General features: G+C 41.3%; 1 protein-coding gene across 5 annotated transcripts in view; it reads left to right on the forward strand.

Moving 5' to 3' along the window:
* negr1 (neuronal growth regulator 1) overlaps positions 1-20,009 on the forward strand; it is a 390,601-nt gene that overhangs the window by 60,420 nt on the left and 310,172 nt on the right. The window contains exon 1 of one of the 5 annotated variants that reach the window (XM_039002067.1): positions 16,804-17,045. The exons of the other annotated variants lie outside the window; for them this stretch is intronic. Coding sequence (XP_038857995.1) covers positions 16,915-17,045 — 131 coding nt within the window. The 5' untranslated portion in view covers positions 16,804-16,914. Of the gene's footprint in view, positions 1-16,803; positions 17,046-20,009 lie in introns of those variants that run through there. 5 annotated transcript variants of the gene reach the window in all.

A 20,009-nucleotide genomic window follows, 5' to 3' on the forward strand; every position in this document is an offset into this window, starting at 1 on the left:
TATACCATAGGTTAATACTATCATTATTGATAAATTCAGAGGAAAAAACATGTTAGCCCTGTGCTCTGGCCCCAAGACAAAGTTAAAGGAATATCAAGGGGCTCCTTCCTTTGTATTGTATTTCTCTTTTCTGGGGAGGACTCTCAGCTTCACGTGTTCTCTCAATACTTATGGGAAGAGGTGCCCAATCTGGTGTCTTCTAGTGTGCATCCCACCGAGTACCATGACCCGATGTAGTGTCCCGCTGGGTTGAGTGGCCCACAGGCGATCCTTAATCAGGGGCACTAGCCACACTCCTCTGAGTGGGTGGTTTTGGTGGACCCCACAGTCTCTGTGGGTTTTTTAGGGTTGCCCAATTAGCAGTTAATAGTGTAGGGCGGTGAAAGTGCATCAGTAGGGACATGTGGGCCAGAGGAGGCGTGTCATCAATCACCACTCCAGCCCCTTGTTCGTTCAGCCCCTTCTTCCAGAGCTGGAGGAGGAAGGGAAGAGAAGGCCCGGCTAATTAGGAAGGCCAGTGGTTACAGCGTTACGAAAGCAATCAGGGTAATTTCTGTTACCATGATATTGAGTTACGAATATATAAAAAAACAGAAATGCCTTATTTGCATAAGTATTCAGACCCTTTGCGAGGAGACTTGAAATTGAGCTCAGGTGCACCCTGTTTCCATTGATCATCCTTGAGATGTTTCTACATCTATATAAGGTCTCAGAGTTGACAATACATGTCAGAGCAAAAAGCTATGAGGTCGAAGGAATTGTCCGTAGAGCTCGGAGATGGGATTGTGTCGAGTCGCAGATCTGGGGAAGGATACCAAAAAATGTCTGCAGCATTGACGGTTCCCAGGAACACAGTGGACTCCATCATTCTTAAATGGAAGCAGTGGAACCACCAAGACTCTTCCTAGAGCTGGCTGCCCGGCCAAACTGAACCATCGGGGGAGAAGGGCCTTGGTCAGGGAGGTGACCAAGAACTCAATGGTCACTCTGACAGAGCTCCAGAATTCCTCTGTGGAGATGGGAGAACCTTCCAGAATCCAGAAGAACAACCACTTCTGCAGCACTCCATCAATCAGGCCTTTATGATAGTGGCCAGACGGAAGCCACTCTTCATGAAAAGGTACATGACTGCTCGCTTTGAGTTTGCGAAAAGGCACCAAAGGACACTCATACCATGAGAAACAATATTTTCTGGTCTGATGAAACCAAGATTGAACTCTTTGGCCTGAATGCCAAGCGTCATGTCTGAGGGAAACCTGGCACCATCCCTACGGTGAAGCATGGTGGTGGCAGCATCATGCGGTGGCGACGTCTTTCAGCAGCAGGGACTGGGAGGTTAGTCAGGATTGAGGGAAAGATGAACAGAGCAAAGTACAGAGAGACCCTTGATGAAAACCTGCTCCAGAGCGCTCAGGACCTCAGACTGGGGTAAAGCTTCACCTTCCAACAGGACAACGACCCTAAGCACACAGCCAAGACAACGTAGGCGTGGCTTCGGGACAAGTGTGGCTTCGGGACAAGGCTCTGAATGTCCGTGAGTGGCCCAGCCAGAACCCGGACTTGAACCCAATTGAACATCTCTGGAGAACCCTGTGCAGCGACGCTCCCCATCCAACCTGACTGAGCTTGAGAGGATCTGCAGAGAAGAATGTGAGAAACTCCCCAAATACAGCACTGCCAAGCTTGTAGCGTCATACCCAAGAAGACTCGTGGCTGTAATTACTGCCAAAGGTGCTTCAACAAAGTACTGAGTAAAGGGTCTGAATACTTATGTAAATGTGACAAAAAATGCTACAAGTTTTTGCTTTGTATTTATTGTGTATTGTGTGTCGATTGATTAGGGGGGGGGAAATGATTTAATTGATTTTAGAATAAGTCTGTAATGTAACAAAATGTGGAAAAAGTCAAAGGGTTTGAATACTTTCCGAATGCACTGTACATACAGTATAAGCATAATGACAGTTCGTTGTCAGAAAAAATGTCTCTCACAACAAAATAATCTGCTCATTAATTTTTCTTACTTTGACAGACTATCAGCTAAATAAGATAGCTACATATTTGGCTTTAAATTATGTTTTTAATTGTTTGGATACGATGGATCACTGTGTGGACCTTCTTATTGACCTGTCTAAAGCCTTCGACACTTTGGACCACTCATTACTTATTCAGAGACTTTCATCAATTTGTCTGGACCAGGCTGTCTATAGCTGGTTTGGAAATTATTTAAAGGACAGAACACAGTGTCTATTTACTGATGGTGTTAAATCAGTTTTTTTGGACATAACAAAGGGTGTCCCATAGGGATCGATTCTTGGTCCGGTTCTTTTCACTATTTATTGGTTTATTTGTATAAAAAAAAAATATATATAAATATATATATATACTTTCATCTGTTTTGCCCCCACAGTTGACCATGCTCTGTCAGAGCTTCAATCTGCCTTTATTGCCCTGCAGAAAGACTTTGTTGAACTGAAATTGGTACTTAATGTAGGTAAAACCAAGTATATGTTATTTTCCAAGTCACGTAAAAATGTATCTGTTGATTTATGCATACGTACTTTGGATGGTGCCCTTATTGACCGTGTCCCCTTTTTATAAATATCTTGGCATCTGGATTGACGAAAAGCTAAGAAATGAATCATTTAAATATGCTTCTTCTATAGGATCAGGTAATGTCTTTTGTTAAATAGCAGAAAACAGATCATTCAGTCAACATTCATTCCGGTTATTGACTATGGCGATATCGTCTAAGAGTCTATATGAATGCATCTTCCACTGTATTGAAGCCATTGGATGTAGTTTGTCATAGCGCATTGCACCTGATTACGGGCAATAGGTTCAGTACACATCATTGCATTTTGTATCAGAAAGTAGGCTGGCCCTCTTTTGAACTCTCGTAGATCGATGCATTGCGCTCTTTTTGTCTATGAACTCCTCTTGCATAAACTTCCGCCTCATTTTATAACCTTCAGACGCATAGATTAAGGATGGCTAACCCTGGAGATCCCTTTAATCTCCACCGAGTTAGGTAAATCTGCTTTTAGTATTTTTTGCGCCTCTCATGTGGAATGATCTCCAAAACTCCTTAAAGTTGGTGGAAATTGCTGCCACTAGAGCAATTCAGTCGGATGTCAGAGGGCTTTTTTTTACTGAAGAATGTGTTTGTTTCATACACTCTTAGAAAAAAAAAGGTGCTATCTATAACCTTTTTAAAGGTTTATTTGGCTGTCCCTATAGGAGAACCCTTTGAAGAATTCTTTTTGGTTCCAGGTAGAACACTTTTGGGATACAAAAAAAGGTTATCCTATGGGAATAGCCAAAGAAGCCTTTCGGAAACCCTTTTTTTCTAAGAGTGTATGATTGTGTTTTGCTTTTCGTGTAATTGATGTGGATAGTGTAATTGTTGTTTATGTATGTGTTCATGCAGGGCTTATCTGCAAAAGAGACCGTGGTCTCAGCATGACTCCCTGGTTAAATAAAGGTCCTTATACTATTCCTATAATATCAACATTGAAGGAAGCTACCAGCTAGATGCTCCATTACTCAAATTAGATTCCAGATACAGTTTCTGGCCTGCACCTTTTTTTTCTCCTTCATTTTATGCACAGACTCCTCTCATCAGCTATTTCCATTCCGGGAGCTGTAATATAGAATATATCAGAAACTACCCAGACATACTGAAAATGGGACATAAGGATATAACAGTTTAGAATATATTTTAATTATAATGCATTTTGCAGTTATGACTATTCAACCTTCCCGATTGTCGCCATGATAACAATGGTCATATCTGATTTGGAAAAATACATTGAATTAGATGGGCAGTCATTGTATTGGCCCTGTTATCCTACCCAACTTTCTGACATCCGCCTACTTTCCATAAAACAATCATTTACTGAGTGGTGTAATTAAGCTTTTGAGAGATTTTGGGCCTCCGTTGGTACAATATTGCTCGCAAATGATGTTCAACAACATTATCTTGATGATAATGTCCATATGGCATCCTTGATGGCTGTGCAGTTTTTTGGTGATGGGAATACATGTTTATTGTACCACTTTATTGTCCCAGATTGATTGAAAAAGCTGGGATATAGGGGGGCTGGCTGTATCTTCATGACAAGGGTCAGGGGATCATGTTCAGACATTGTACCTACATGCCAATGTGTGTGCTCTTCATCTGCTTCCATATTCAGGTGGGAGCAGTGCTTTAGACAAAAAGCTGCCATGGAAGAGGGAGCTGGAACCTAGTGGTAATAACCTCTTCTGTGGTTTCAGCCAGCAGCCAAGGAAAGGCAGAGCTGACCCCCTCTTGTTAGTGTGTGCTGTTGGGGAATCAAGGTCCTCTCTTTCTAGAGGTGATATGCCGAAGCCTTAGACAATTTCACTAAGTCAGAGGAAAAGAGCACTCAGTGAGAGGAGGCTAAACAGCATTTCTTGGCATGGAGAGGGACCAAGGGGCCCACTCTCCCACAACACTATTCAGCCCAAGCCATCATTAATCGTTGACATCATTAGCATTTAACTGTTATAGGTACAGGGCAAAATACATTTTTCCCTGGCTTTTCCTATTGTGTATGCCGAGGAAGGAACATCCGCGAATGTAAGGGGTTTTCGATGTGTTTGGTTCGTTGAGAAAATGATTGATGAACTGGTTTACCAGCAGCTCTCTTCTTCAAGATGGGGTTTGCTCTACCTCTCTGTCAAGGTCATTGGCTGTGGGGATAATACAGTAGAAGAGCCTAAGCCTGGTAAGCTAGGGTTCAATGCAGTCTATTTTCTTGACCCTGTCAACTGCACACCGAATTTGCCATATTCTCTCAAAATCCGCCCATTATTGTCTGTGACCATTCTAGCAGTGACGGTGTTTCAATCGTACACACGGAGAAGCTAGTTTCTAATTCAATCAACTCTTTGCTGAAAGGAAATGCCAGTCTTGCCAAAGAAACCTATTCAGTGACAATATTTCCAATAAATCAATCAAATCAAATGTATTTATATAGCCCTTCTTACATCAGCTGATATATCAAAGTGCTGTACAGAAACCCAGCCTAAAACCCCAAACAGCAAGCAATGCAGGTGTAGAAGCATGGTGGCTAGAAAAAACTCCCTGGAACGGCCAAAACCTAGGAAGAAACCGAGAGAGGAACCATGCTATGAGGGGTGGCCAGTCCTCTTCTGACTGTGCCGGGTGGAGATTATAACAGAACATGGCCAAGATGTTCAAATGTTCATAAATGACCAGCATGGTCAAATAATAATAATCACAGTAGTTGTTGAGGGTGCAACAAGTCAGCACCTCAGGAGTAAATGTCAGTTGGCTTTTCATAGCCGATCATTGAGAGTATCTCTACCCCTCCTGCTGTCTCTAGAGAGTTGAAAACAGCAGGTCTGGGACAGGTAGCACGTCCGGTGAACAGGTCAGAATTCCATAGCCGCAGGCAGAACAGTTGAAACTGGAGCAGCAGCACGGCCAGGTGGACTGGGGACAGCAAGGAGGAGTCATGCCAGGTAGTCCTGAGGCATGGTCCTAGGGCTCAGGTCCTCCAAGAGAGAGAAAGAAAGAGAGAGCATACTTAAATTCACACAGGACAACGGATAAGACAGGAGAAATACTCCAGATATAACAGACTGACCCTAGCCCCCGACACATAAACTACTGCAGCATAATTACTTGAGGCTGAGACAGGAGGAGTCAGGAGACACTGTGGCCCCATCCGATGATACCCCCGGACAGGGCCAAACAGGCAGGATTTAACCCCACCCACTTTGCCAAAGCACAGCCCCCATACAATGATCCGTTCAAAAGGTAAGTGATCAGTATAGGGAATATGTCCTGTCTTCTGTCACAGGGTTTGTCGGAGGCACACAGAGGAACTCAGCAGGGGGTGCGGAGGATTCCTCTCACTGAAAGTGAGTCATGACAGAGTTCTTATCGTGTATGATTTGTGCTCTGTCAACAATGTCAACAGCCAATGCTACTGAAAACACAACCACAGGATAGAGAAGTGTATTTGTCAAGAACTTCAGAGTAAACGCTGCACACTATACCCAGCTGCAGCGGAACAAAACTTGTCATTATGAAGTGTTTTATGGTGTCATGGTCAGGTTGTATACTGGTTGTGTAAGGCTGTTTTGTTAATGTCCTTTTAGCAACAAGAAAATATGTATTTATCTGGTTGTAATGGCAGGTTGGTTATGGTTGGTTGTCTGACTAGATAATCAAAATATGTCTTTCCAGTGACCTCTTTAACTGTTTGTAATTTGATAATACTGAATGATGTCTCATCAACCAGAAAACCAGTTTCCAATCAGACAAAATGTCATTAAGACATGTGCCAAACATTGCCTGCTGGGAAGGTCCATGGAATTGTGTATTTCATTTTGAGTTCTGAATATTATTAATTTATGCACAATATGTGTATGTCACATTTGAATGTTCACGGTCTTCCCAACCATAATGTAAAGAAAGCATGATTGACTTCAGGGTTGTAAATTAGGGTTTAAAATCATGTTGGTTGCCAACCAGATGTGGTGAAAAAAATACTAGAGTTAAATTGCCTTTTTATTTTGGGAGAATGATGTTTCTAAATTATATTTGACTAGATGTGTCCCATCAATCTGAAGGTACGTTAACAAACCTGAATTAAACCGTGGAGGAAAATGTTGCTGTCTTCCCATCAAATGAAAAGCATGTCCATGTAAAAACCCATTACACTGGCCTGCTGGCACTTTCTTATTTAACACTGTGATCACTTTAATAGGGTTATTCAGTAAACCTAGCCATCATAAAATAATGCATGTTTTATAAACTGATAAGAACAAGTCACACACTTTGTAGGCTGCACACCATACATCTTACAAGAGGGCACCACTGTCAAATTTAAGAGCTTATATTTTTATTCACTAGTTTTACTTTGACCTGTTGTAATTCGGACAAAATGTTGTTGTCCGAATTGCCACAGCCTGAGAAGTGTACACTTTCTCTGAATCTCAAAATGGCCGATATTTACATACAGTGCCAATAATAAGTATTCACCCCCTTGGGTTTAATAAAACACAAATATGTCTTGGTTAGATAGGTATTCTGAGTAAGTACGTTATAAACACCTTTGCCATCTATTACAGCTTTGAGTCTCTAAGAGCTTTGTACACCTGGATTGTGCAATAGTTGCTGATTATTTATGGCAAAATTCTTCAAGCTCTGTCAAGTTGTTGGGGATCATTGCTAAACAGCCACTTTCAAGTCTTGCCATAGATTTTCAAGCAGATTTACAGTGCCTTCAGAAAGTATTCACATCACTTTACTTTTTTCACATTTTGTTGTCATACCGCCTGAATGGAAAATTTATTAAATTGAGATTTGTTTTGCCGCTGGCCTATACATAATACCCCATAATATCACAGTGGAATGATGTTTTCAAAATTTTTACAAATTAATAAAAAATGTCTTGAGTCATTAAGTTTTCAACCCCTTTGTTTTGGCAAGCCTAAACACGTTCAGGAGTAAAAGGTGTCATGGACTCACTCTGTGTGCAATAATAGTGTTTAACATGATTTTTGAATGACTACCTGATCTTTGTACCCCCACATATAATTATCTGTAAGGTTCCTCAGTCGAGCAGTGAATTTCAAGCACATATTCAACCACAAAGACCAGAGAGGTTCTCCAATGCCTCACAAAGAAGGGTACCTATTGGTAGATTAATATATATATATATATATATATATATATATATATATATATATATATATTTTAAATCAGACATTGAATATCCCTTTGGGCATGGTGAAGTTATAAATTACACTTTGGATGGTGTATCAATACACCCAGTCATTACAAAAATACAGGCGTTCTTCCTAACTCAGTTGCCGGAGAGCAAGGAACCCACTCAGGGACTTCAGGCCAACGGTGACTTTAAAACAGTTAGAGTTTAATGGTTGTAATAGAAAACTGAGAGGCAAAATCATAGAGAAAATCTGGTTCAGTCTGTTTTCCACCATACACTGGGAGATGAATTGACGTTTCAGCAGGACAGTAACTAGGGCTGGGCGATATATCAAATTAATTATATTATTTCGACCATGCATAATTCAGTGTCTGATTTGTTATGTTTACCCATCTACCAATCACTGCCCTTCTTTAGGAGGCATTGGAAAAGCTCTGGGGCCTCATTTCTATTATACATTGCGTACGCACAAAGTATGCTTCAAAATATGCGTTCGCCAGTTTTCACACAAAAGCTGGCATTTCTAAAAACGAAACTTGACTTGAGAGTGTGCGTATCCTCTCGCAAAACTTTAGATCATGCGTACAGTTTCTAGTGGTTGAAGTATTGGATTGCAAGAAGGCAAAAGTAGTAGGCTTGTGCAAATGGGGAAATTATGACACTGTTATTTATATAAAAAAAAACTGGAGGCCTAGCTAAATAGAATGCAAACATTTGCCGTTAGTGAGAAGAGCGGTTATTTCTTCTTGTGATCATCTTATTCTAAAATAATTAGAAATAGGCATATGTTTTTCATTTCCATGATCATTGCAGAATCAATTCCTCATCTTTTCTGACTGTGCCGCGAAATAGCCTATAGGCCTAAAACATGTTAGTATAGGCTACCATTCGTTCCATCTCTCATTTTAATTGTCACATGTCCCAGTAGTAAATAGATAAGCTATTTCAAATATGTTGTTCCATGCGATCCAATCCCGAAACACAGTTTTAATGGTTTAACAGATGGTTCACTTTTTCCATTGACGTTTATAGGCTACGGCTGAATACTGTAATGTCAAATTTCTTGAGTAGACAATATTACATTTAAAAACACAATACATATATCCTAACCATTGAAGAATATATTCCTCACCTTTTCTGGGCGGGTTGAGGTAGTTGATTTTGTTTTCCCGAAGTAGCCACACAACAAATTACCATGTGCATCTCTCGTTTAATTGGGCCTATTAGAAAGGCTGTTATATTTATGTTCTATGCCTCCGACAGGGAGTGCGGTTTATAACATACAGTAGAATTTAACAGGTTAACGGACAATATTTTGCATGTGTGTAGGCTACCACTAAGTAAGACTATTGTTGTAAAAAAAAAAATCAGTAGACAATGTTTCAGAATCTGCGAGCAGTACAGCATATTTAGGTTTGGGAAAAGTGAATGTAAAGCATTATTGCATTCAAACGATTTGTTTACAGCCTCACAACAATTTGCAGTTGGTTTTGTCTTTCAGAAACGGTCAGATACAGCAAATGTCATTGCAAAAGAAAACATTCTACCAACACCTCCAAGTTTGCCATTGCTATTTCCTTTAGAATTATAATGCTCATTCACACACGCACTTTTTTTTACGACAGGTTTGATTTATAACGGGAAACATGCTTATGTATGGCATGTGCCAAGTTTATGAATCTTAATATTTCTTTGCGGGCGCGGTCTTTTCAGAAACGGCGCATGCGGATATTTAGTGTTAAATTTACATATCGGTTATAAAGGAGACCCCTGGTCTTTATAGCTGAATCTGTGCTTAAAATTCAATACTAGACTGATGGACCTTACAGATGTTGTATGTTTGGGGTACAGAGGATGTTAACCCCTATTATTTCACACAGAGTGAGTTCATGTAACTTATTATGGGATTTGTTTAGGCGATTAATTTAGGCTTGCCATAACAGAAGGGGTGAATATTCAAACAAGCAATGTATTTCAGTTGTTGTTATTGTTATTATTTATTTTGTATGTCTTTTCACTTTCACACTATGGTGTGTTTTGTGAGGAAAATAATATAAACATACTAATTAAATCAATATCAATCTCACTAGCCACTGTACAAGTGTGACAGGTTAGATTTACCCCCCCCCCCCCCCCCAGTCCCAACCAACCTCCTTGTACAGCGTTTTCTGTTTTGACTCTTGCCATGTTTCCTCCACTTCTGGTGCCTCCGAGAATTACATACTGTAACAGTAAAATACAATTGTGGTCAGTATGGTTTTGTATACATACCCATGAATGCCAGAATGATGGAAATCCTTCTGCTTTTGGTTTTAAAATAGTATCGAGATGAGAGCTTGCCATCTGGTGCAGTGTCCTTGAACCAATAGTCCAAGCTACATGGTAGTGCATTCGGTCTCATTTGACTCTGTGACATCTGTAATGAGCTGCCTGAGATTCCGAACACATTAAATGCAAAAGGAATGAATGAGTGACATGGATTCTCCTGTGGATTTCTGTTTTAGCATTATTGTCCTGGTTGCCAAGATCTCAAGTCCCAGATGCTTAAGCAATTTACATGGGCTTAATGAACCTGTTCACTCCGATGCTTTCCGCTATTCCCTGTATCAGTTTATGAGTGGGAGAAAGCCAGGCCAAATCCATCATATAATAGGCTTTAGATAACAACATGATGATGGCTAATGTGTAACTGAGCCAATCTGGTACCATGATTTTGGAGCAATGCCACCACTGCTGTGCATGTTTAAATGACATTACGTTTTGAGTGATCTGTATTATGAAGCTATTGCATTTTTTACCTCTGGCGATGGAGAACAACAAATGTTGATTATTTGGGTTGTCAAGGAGAGATGGAAGAATCTCTCTGCATCATTAATCTTCATTCTGCAGATGATTTATTTTTACACCAGACAAAAATATATCATGTACTTAGCTGCCCTTAGTAGATGTATTGTGCAACCCAGGGAAACATATTTAGTTTGGTTATTACACTGTCTGTCTGAACGTCCCGAAAGTGGCCCAACTCTCCTCGATTGCAGTTGTTAAGTGATCATTGACACTTTAGGATTGTGCTGTTTGTTTTCGATAGCTTTATAGAAGATCCATGATGCAGCGGTTTCATTTGTGTGTGTTAAAACAGGATGTTGATCACTTAAGGAAAGATCTCCAAGGCCACACAAATAAATGTGATTTTTATTACCTTTGTTCTGGGTTAATGTTAAGGTCACAACGAGCGATTATCATGCATTTGGATTTAGTTTATTTGTCTGGCAGCTTTTCGCTTGTTGAATCTCAGGATTGGCCATGGTTGAATTGCCTCTTACTGTTGTTCCGTTCCATTTCAGTGTTTGCATTTCACATTATGAGCATAGTTTTTGACCTGAAGGTCTTGCCCTATAATGCTATTATGTGGTGAAAGCATCCAATTAGTTAGTCATTTCACAATGTTTTATCTAATTGTTCATACTAACTACAGGCCACATCGTTAATGGTGACCTTTGACCTTAAAGTTATTCTAGCCAAGTCACATAACGTAAACCAGTACGTTTTTCCAATTATGAGCTTAATCTCTCGATACTGTGTATTTAGCTCACATTGTATGTCTTTGGTATAGCGTTGGTATGTAGCTATTTTGATGCTAGGATGAAATCCTATCAGCGGTAGCCGTCGGGGGTGTAACTACGTTAGAGCTATCAAGTCCTAGCGTTACTTATCACAGACATCTCCATTGGATACATTGTCGCATTAGTAGATATTCCATGCAGTCCGTTACAAGTTGTGAATGTTGACCTGTTTAAAGGTCTTACATCGGCTGCGGAGAGTTTGATCACACAGTCATCCGGGACAGCTGGTGCTCTCATGCATGTTTCAGTGTTACTTGCCTCGAAGCGAGGATAGAAGTAATTTAGTAGCTCATCTGGTAGGCTCGTGTCTCTGGGCAGCTCTCGGCTGTGCTTCCCGTTCTAGTCTGTAATAGTTTTCAAGCCCTGCCACATCCACAAGCGTCGGAGCCGGTCTAGTATCATTCGATCTTAGTCCTGCATTGACTCTTTGCCTGTTTGATGGTTTGTCGTAGGGCATATTAATCCCTCCTCTGTGCGATTCCACGCCAGCGCAGTCCAATTTCTTTGGGGTATCTCAGATTGTTCTGGCAATTCTCATATAGTAACTTCATTGGGAGGAAGGATGGTTAAAATGCTTTTTACCAAACCATTTTTAAAAAATCATGACGAAAGTGGTCATGTTAGGCCCTTTTTAGACCTATGCATGCGTCCTATAAGACCCTGTGAATTGTGAACCGTACATGATACAGACAACTTCTTGGTGTTATTATATTCCTTATAGTGTTCTATCATATATGGAGCATGTCTAGATTCTGAAATACAAATGATCACACTCATTTATTCAATGTCAAAACTATACTTTTTGATTTAGCTTATTTTTTAGATATATTGTTTGCAACAATGTCATTTTCAAACACATCCAATGTCCAGAGTGGGCTCTCTGGTACTTTAAATGATATGACCCATTTTATACAGTACATAGAAGTTGACATTATAGGTCATTAACCAATCACAGTCCTCCTTTAGGATTGCACATTCAAGTCACCAGCAGAGGGAGTTCCCTTTCGTTCCATTTTCCCATTCACTGTGTTTTATTTCTATTTTATTTTTTTAACATTTATTTAACTAGGCAAGTCTGTCAAGAACAAATTATTTACAATGACGGCCTACCCCGGCCAAACCCGGATGATGCTGGGCCAATTGTGCGCCGCCCTATGGGACTCCAAATCACGGCTGAATGTGATACAGCCTGGATTCAAACCAGGGACTGTAGTGACACCTCTTGCACTAAGATGCAATGCCAGAGTGTATCATACCTTCAGAATTAGCAGATAGCCCACTCTGGTAATGCTTTGTGCTTGTAGAGTATATTGCTCCATACAATGTCTTAAAATGAACAAAATCAAAAAGGGTCGTTTTGAGATATTAAAGCTGTAATATTTAACTTTTTGGGTGGCCCTGACCAAACTCACATAGAAATGTGAGTTATAGATATGTCATTCTCGTTGAAATCAAGTCTAAGAAGCCATAGCTCTGTTCAATGTGCGCTATTTCTATGCTTCCCGTGCTTAAGTTTAGTTTTTGATTCTTTTACTTTTGGTTCTGTACACTAGCTTCAAAAAGCTGAAAAAAATATTTAGATGGTACAATGATTCTCTAAACTATACTTGCTTGTTTTGTCACGTAAACTGAAATTAGGTGAACTATTCGAATTTTAGAAACCAGGAAATGGCGGAGTGATTTCTGCATAGTGCATCGTTAAACAATATTTATATTATGTTGAATAAATTAATGTGAAAATGTGTGTTTCAGAATCAAGACATACTACATATTTTAGAGCACACTATAAGGAGTATATTGACACCAATATGTTGTCTGTATCATGTATGGTTCACAGGAGGCATGCATAAAACTAAAAAAGGCCTAAAATGGCCACTTACTTGATTTTCTAAACAATGGTTTGTGATAGAAATGTAAAAATCATGTCGAACATCCTTCCTCTGAATTAAGTTTCTATGTGAGAATTGCCAGAACAATCTGAGCTACCCCCAAAAAATGTCAGGATACGTTGGCATGGAATTGCCCCTCTCTATCTCTTCCTCATACACAAGCATGTACACACACGCTCACACATACTGCTGACAAAGGTCCCGATACACCCAGGAATGTAAGACATGCTTTGACATCATTAATAGCCAGCCGATGTTATTATTGAATCAAATCTTGCATCGTTTGCAGAAATGTGGTCTTCAGAGGATGAATGGCGGGGCGCAGGTAGCCTAGTGGTTAGAGCGTTGGGCCAGTAACCGAAAGATTGCTGGATCGAATCCCTAAGCTGACATGGTAAAATTATGTCGTTCTGCCCCTGAACAGTTGAGGTCTGGCACTGTTCCCCGGTAGGCCGTCATTGTAAATAAGAATTTGTTCGTAAACTGACTTGCCTAGTTAAATAAATGAATGTTTTATTAAAATGGTGTTTATTGTAGGCTACTACAGTACCACAAACTGGAGCCATTTCCCACTGCATTCCATGGTCGGTCCCCTTGTTAGTGGGACTCGCATGATGTGTTTCTTTCTGCTTGAGGGAAGAACAACCAAGAAGCTGGGCAGCTGTGCCGTACAGCCTAGTTTTTTCACCCACACTATACAGTAGGGATGGAAATTGATGGTGTGTAAGTATCTTGCAGGAAAGAGAGGAAATAAAGATGTCCCCAAAGGAAGGCACAGTAAGCACAAATAGGGCATGTAAAATATGACTAGGCCCTAAGGGGCCCTCCTCTTCTAGACATATTTATTCCAATATTTGCAGATGACTGAAAACAGTTGAGGTCTGGCAATTGCTTATTTCTTATTTGTCAGGGTGATAAATACCAGAGCAACTATCTGCCTGCACTCGGTTCTATAAGTCATTTGACAGTGAAGAATGGTCCACTTGTGCTTTAGACGCAGCACATCAAAACAGTGGGTTAAACCCTACAGAAAAGCAACAACAAACACTAGTTTACTGTCTATAGTGCTATGTAGCTGTCCCCGTAAAAGCCATGCAAATCTCTATCATCTGTTAATGTGCAGTTGAGAGGAACTGTGTTTGTTGTTGGATGACGGATGGAGTTTGCTCTGAGATCGAAGATCAGTGTTGGATGGATTAGGTCAGGATTGTCTGAGAAAATAAGGGTACTGCTCGCACAGAATTTGTATTCATGCCTTTGATTTTAAGCTGCCATTTTTAATTCCAAAAACAAACAGCAGCCTCATCACTTGGTTTGCTATATTGTTAAGGGAATGGGGCTGTAGAACTTTAACCACTCTCAACTGCATAGCAGGACATATTGATGGAAAGACTGGCAGTCAATGAGAAATTAGTTTGAACCTTTTAAAGCTGTATTTGTTTTGTCAACAAAGACATGGAGTAAAACAACCATATACAGTGCATTCAAAAGTATTCAGACCCCTTGAATTTTTCCACATCTTGTTACGTTACAGCCTTTTTCTAAAATGGATTAAATTCGTTTTTTCCCCCTCATAAATCTACACACAATACCCCGTAATGACAAAGAAAAAACGGATTTTTAGAAATGTTTAGAAATGTATTAAAAATAAAAAACTGTAATATTACATTTACATAAGTATTCAGACCTTTTACTCAGTACTTTGTTGAAGCACCTTTGGCAGCGATTACAGCCTCGAGTCTTTTTGGGTATGACGCTACAACTTTGGCACACCTGTATTTGGGGAGTTTCTCCCATTCTTCTCTGCAGATTCTCTCAAGATCTGTCAGGTTGGATGGGGAGCGTTGCCGCACAGCTATTTTCAGGTCTCTCCAGAGAGACCTTGAGTGGCCCAGCTCTGGCTGGGCCACTCAAGGACATACAGAGACTTGTCCCGAAGTCACTCTTGCGTTGTCTTGGCTGTGTGCTTAGGGTCGGTGTCCTGTTGGAAGGTGAACCTTCACCCCAGTCTGAGGTCCTGAACGCTCCGGAGCAGGTTTGCATCAAGCATCTCTCTGCACTTTGCGTCGTTCATATTTCCCTCGATCCTGACTAGTCTCCCAGTTCCTGTCGCTGAAAAACATCCCCACAGCATGATGCTGCCACCACCATGCTTCACCATAGCGATGGTGCAGGTTTCCTCCAGACATGACACTTGGCATTCAGGCCAAAGAGTTCAATCTTGGTTTCATCAGACCAGAGAATCGTGTTTCTCATGGTCTGTGAGTCTTTTAGGTTCCTTTTGGCAAACTCCCAAGTGATCTGTGATGTGCCTTTTCCTGAGGAGTGGCTTTTGTCTGGCCACTGTACCATAAAGGTCTGATTGGTGGAGTGCTGCAGAAATGGTTGTCCTTTTGGAAGGTTCTCCCATTTCCACAGAGGAACTCTGGAGCTCTGTCAGAGTGACCATCGGCTTCTTGGTCACCTCCCTGACAAAGGCCCTTCTCCACCGATTGTTCAGTTTGGTCAGGCGGCCAGCTCTAGGAAGAGTCTTGGTGGTTCCAAAGTTTTTCCATTTAAGAATGATGGTGGCTACTGTGTTCTTGGGGACCTTCAATGCTGGGGACCAATCAATTGAATTTACCACAGGTGGACTCCAATCAAGTTGTGGAAACATCTCAAGAATGATCAATCGAAACAGGATGCACCTGAGCCAATTTCCGAGTCTCATAGCAAAGGGTCTGAATACTTATGTGAATAATGTAAATCTCCGTTTTTTATTTTGAATACATTTGCAAAAACTTCTAAGAACTTGTTTTCACATAGTCATTATGGGGTATTGTGTGTAGACTGATGAGGAGAAAATGGATTTAATCCATTTTAGAATAAGGCTGTAACGTAACTAAATGTGGGAAAAGGGAAAGGGTCTGAATACTTTCCGAATTCACTGTGTGTTGGGGTATAATGGGCAAGAACAGTTCTACTAAGCTCACGGGGCGTTGATATTCTTCAAGAGTCGATGGGTATGTATAATTAATTAAAATCCTAGATTGCACCCTTAAACATTGATGTTTTGGCCCGCAAGGCCCACTTCAGAAAGATCGAGAGAGACTAAACAACAGCACCATCGCAGTCAATCAACAGGATAAGGGTTAGTAAAGCCCTAGATCCTGCACTTAGGGCCAACTTCTATTACTTCAAGCACTTTACCCACTGGGCGCAAATTTCACCGTCTAATCCACGCTGGTTCAACGTCATTTTATTGAAATGATGTGGAAATAACGTTTGTTCAACCAGTGTGTGCCCAGTGGGTATCGTCTCTTACCTGGGTGGGCAATGCTTAACAGAGAGAAATCTTTAGGGGCTCACGTAGCAGCCTGACCCCCTCCCTGCGATTCCACTTCACCCCATCTCCCTGGCGCTCTGCCAAGCCTGACCTGTCACCTGGATGGTGGGCAGCATTGGTAAATAGTGCCACACAGATTACTCAACCAAGCGCAGCAGTTGCATGTGGACTTAAAAGACAGGAAAAGGCCCCCATATACCTCAGCAACACAAACAAGCCTGTGTTAGAGGAGTGGGTCGAATACAAAGCAGCAACTTTGTAGTAGGATGTGAATCGTTATTTTCAGTTTTACTTTAGGTTAAAAGGGGGGGCAAGGAGGGTTATTATTCAGAAATACAAACTGTATTTAAATGATGGCCATATATGTGAGCCCTTGTGGCTGTTTATGGCAGTTTGAAGGTCATCTGGTTTTGAATTTGGCTCATTTCGCTTGTATTCAGGGATTTCTGACCCAACACAAAGCTGCAATACATCCTGTCATGTAAGTAACGCTACAGAGACTTAAATATATACAGTAGCATGACGTCTAGATGTGAATTCAAATCAGATGTGAACCTCTTCTTCCGTCCGCATGGAACTGAAGGCTGTAATAACTCTAACTCTACCTTATGTTATGATATAGACCTGAGCACAGATTGCTCAGGGAGACAGATGTCCCTGATGCACCATTCAGGTTAGCCCTGCCAACTCTGAAAGGGTAACAGTAACAACGAATGAATACCTTAGAGCTGGGTAGATTTAGAAAAGCAGCTGCTAAAACCATGCCGTGTGTGTGTTTGCCTGTGTGTGTCTGTGTGTTCTGTTACGTGTATTTGCGCTTATGGATGTGCAGGCACATCGGGCAGTCTGTGAACGGGGGTATAGGCTTGTTGGCTGATGAATGCTTCCTGTCACAGAAGGGAGAAGGGCCAATGATAAGGTATCTGCCGTATTGTTCTTCTGTGAGCACATTACAACACATTTTAAATGAATTTAGGCATAATTAATAGTCTTCCAAGGAACCAAGGAGCCATTAGTGCTTTGAGCTCCTGCGCTGTCTGTGGTGAGTCCACCACCCACTGCCTCCCAGTCCTATCCCTGTGTCTCCAAGATAGAGCACAAATGCAATTATACTCTGTATTTATATTCTTCTCTCTCTCTCTCTCGCTTTTCTCTCTCAATCCCTCCTGCTCTCTCTCTTTTTCTTTTCTCTCTCAATCTCTCTTGCTTTCTCTCTCTCAGTAGGGGGGAATTATAGAGGCATGTATTCACACAGAATGTCATCCCATATTCTGCCGTTACATGCACACAATTGGTCCATTAATCTCCAAATCCTGGTCCCCATTCATCTGGGAATGCTCCCTCCCCCTCCCCCTCCTCATGGATGGCATTTGAATTTCAAGATCAACCCAAACATCTACTTTTAGAGGCAATTCTTATAATTTTGCATGCAAGTGATCTGTGTCCGATTTGCTGTAGCCTATATGCTTGTTTTACAAAAGCAACACAAAAAAAGTACTGTGTTCAGTCTCAAACCTGATTTTGAAGGGCATTGTAAATCAATTTGGGAGAACCGTTGGTGGTCTCTGCATTCAGAAGTAATTATGACCAATTGAGGAACAACTAAGAAGACGAAGGCAACATTCAAATTGCCTTCCTTTTACATATTATTGTTTCATAAAAGCAGTACCTATACAGCCCAACATACTGGGCAGAGAAAAGCGAGGCTGCACTTGGTTAGAAAATATGAGTCTAAATAAACATGTTCATAACAAGGTGTTGATGTGTGTTACTTTGGGACAATTCAAAATTTACTGGAAGCGGGTGGGGGGGGTCTGGTCCTACTTGAGGTGTCATTAAATATATATATTTTTATATTTCACCTTTATTAAACCAGGTAGGCTAGTTGAGAACAAGTTCTCATTTACAACTGCGACCTGGCCAAGATAAAGCAAAGCAGTTCGACACATACAACAACACAGAGTTACACATGGAATAAACAAACATTCAGTCAATAATACAGTAGAAAAAGTCTATATACAGTGTGTGCAAATGAGGTAAGTTAAGGCAGGAAAGGCAATAAATAGGCCATGGTGGCGAAGTAATTACAATATAGGAATTAAACACTGGAATGGTAGATGTGCAGAAGATGAATGTGCAAGTAGAGATACTGGGGTGCAAAGGAGCAAGATAAATAAATAAATACAGTATGGGGATGGGCTATGTACAGGTGCAGTGATCTGTGAGCTGCTCTGACAGCTGGTGCTTAAAGCTAGTGAGGGAGATATGTGTCTCCAGCTTCAGTGATTTTTTGCAGTTCGTTCCAGTCATTGGCAGCAGAGAACTGGAAGGAAAGGCGGCCAAAGGAGGAATTGGCTTTGGGGGTGACCAGTGAGATATACCTGCTGGAGCGCGTGCTACTGGTGGGTGCTGCTATGGTGACCAGTGAGCTGAGATAAGGTGGGACTGTACCTAGCAAAGACTTGTAGATGACCTGGAGCCAGTGGGTTTGGCGACGAGTATGAAGCGAGGGCCAGCCAACGAGAGCATACAGGTTGCAGTGGTGGGTAGTATATGGGGCTTTGGTGACAAAACGGATGGCACTGTGATAGACCGCATCCAATTTGTGGAGTTGACTGTTGGAGGCTATTTTGTAAATGACATCGCCGAAGTTGAGGATTGGTAGGATGGTCAGTTTTACAAGGGTATGTTTGGCAGCATGAGTGAAGGATGCTTTGTTGCGAAATAGGAAGCTGATTCTAGATTTAGTTTTGGATTTGAGATGCTTAATGTGAGTCTGGAAGGAGAGTTTACAGTCTAGCCAGACACCTAGGTATTTGTAGTTGTCCACATATTCTAAGTCAGAACCATCCAGAGTAGTGATGCGGGCAGCGATCGGTTGAAGAGCATGCATTTAGTTTTACTTGCATTTAAGAGCAGTTGGAGGCCATGGAAGGAGAGTTGTATAGCATTGAAGCTCGTCTGGAGGTTTGTTAACACAGTGTCCAAAAAAGGGCCAGAAGTATACAGAATGGTGTCTGCGTAGAGGTGGATCAGAGAATCACCAGCAGCAAGAGCGACATCATTGATGTATGCAGAGAAGAGAGTCGGTCCAATAATTGAACCCTGGGCATCCCCATAGAGACTGCCAGAAGTCCGGACAACAGGCTCTCCGATTTGACACACTGAACTCTATCTGAGAAGTATTTGGTGGATCAGGCGAGGCAATCATTTGAGAAACCGAGGCTGTTGAGTCTGCCGATAAGAATGTGTTGATTGACAGAGTCGATGAAAATGGCTGCACAGTATTTTCTCTTATCGATGGCGGTTATGATATCATTTAGGACCTTGAGCGTGGCTGAGGTGCACCCATGACCAGCTCTGAAACCAGATTGCATAGCGGAGAAGGTACGTTGGGAATCGAAATAGTCGGTAATCTGTTTGTTAAATTGCCTTTCGAAGACCT

This window comes from Salvelinus namaycush, chromosome 10 (assembly GCF_016432855.1).
Source record: "Salvelinus namaycush isolate Seneca chromosome 10, SaNama_1.0, whole genome shotgun sequence".
NCBI lineage: Eukaryota > Metazoa > Chordata > Actinopteri > Salmoniformes > Salmonidae > Salvelinus > Salvelinus namaycush.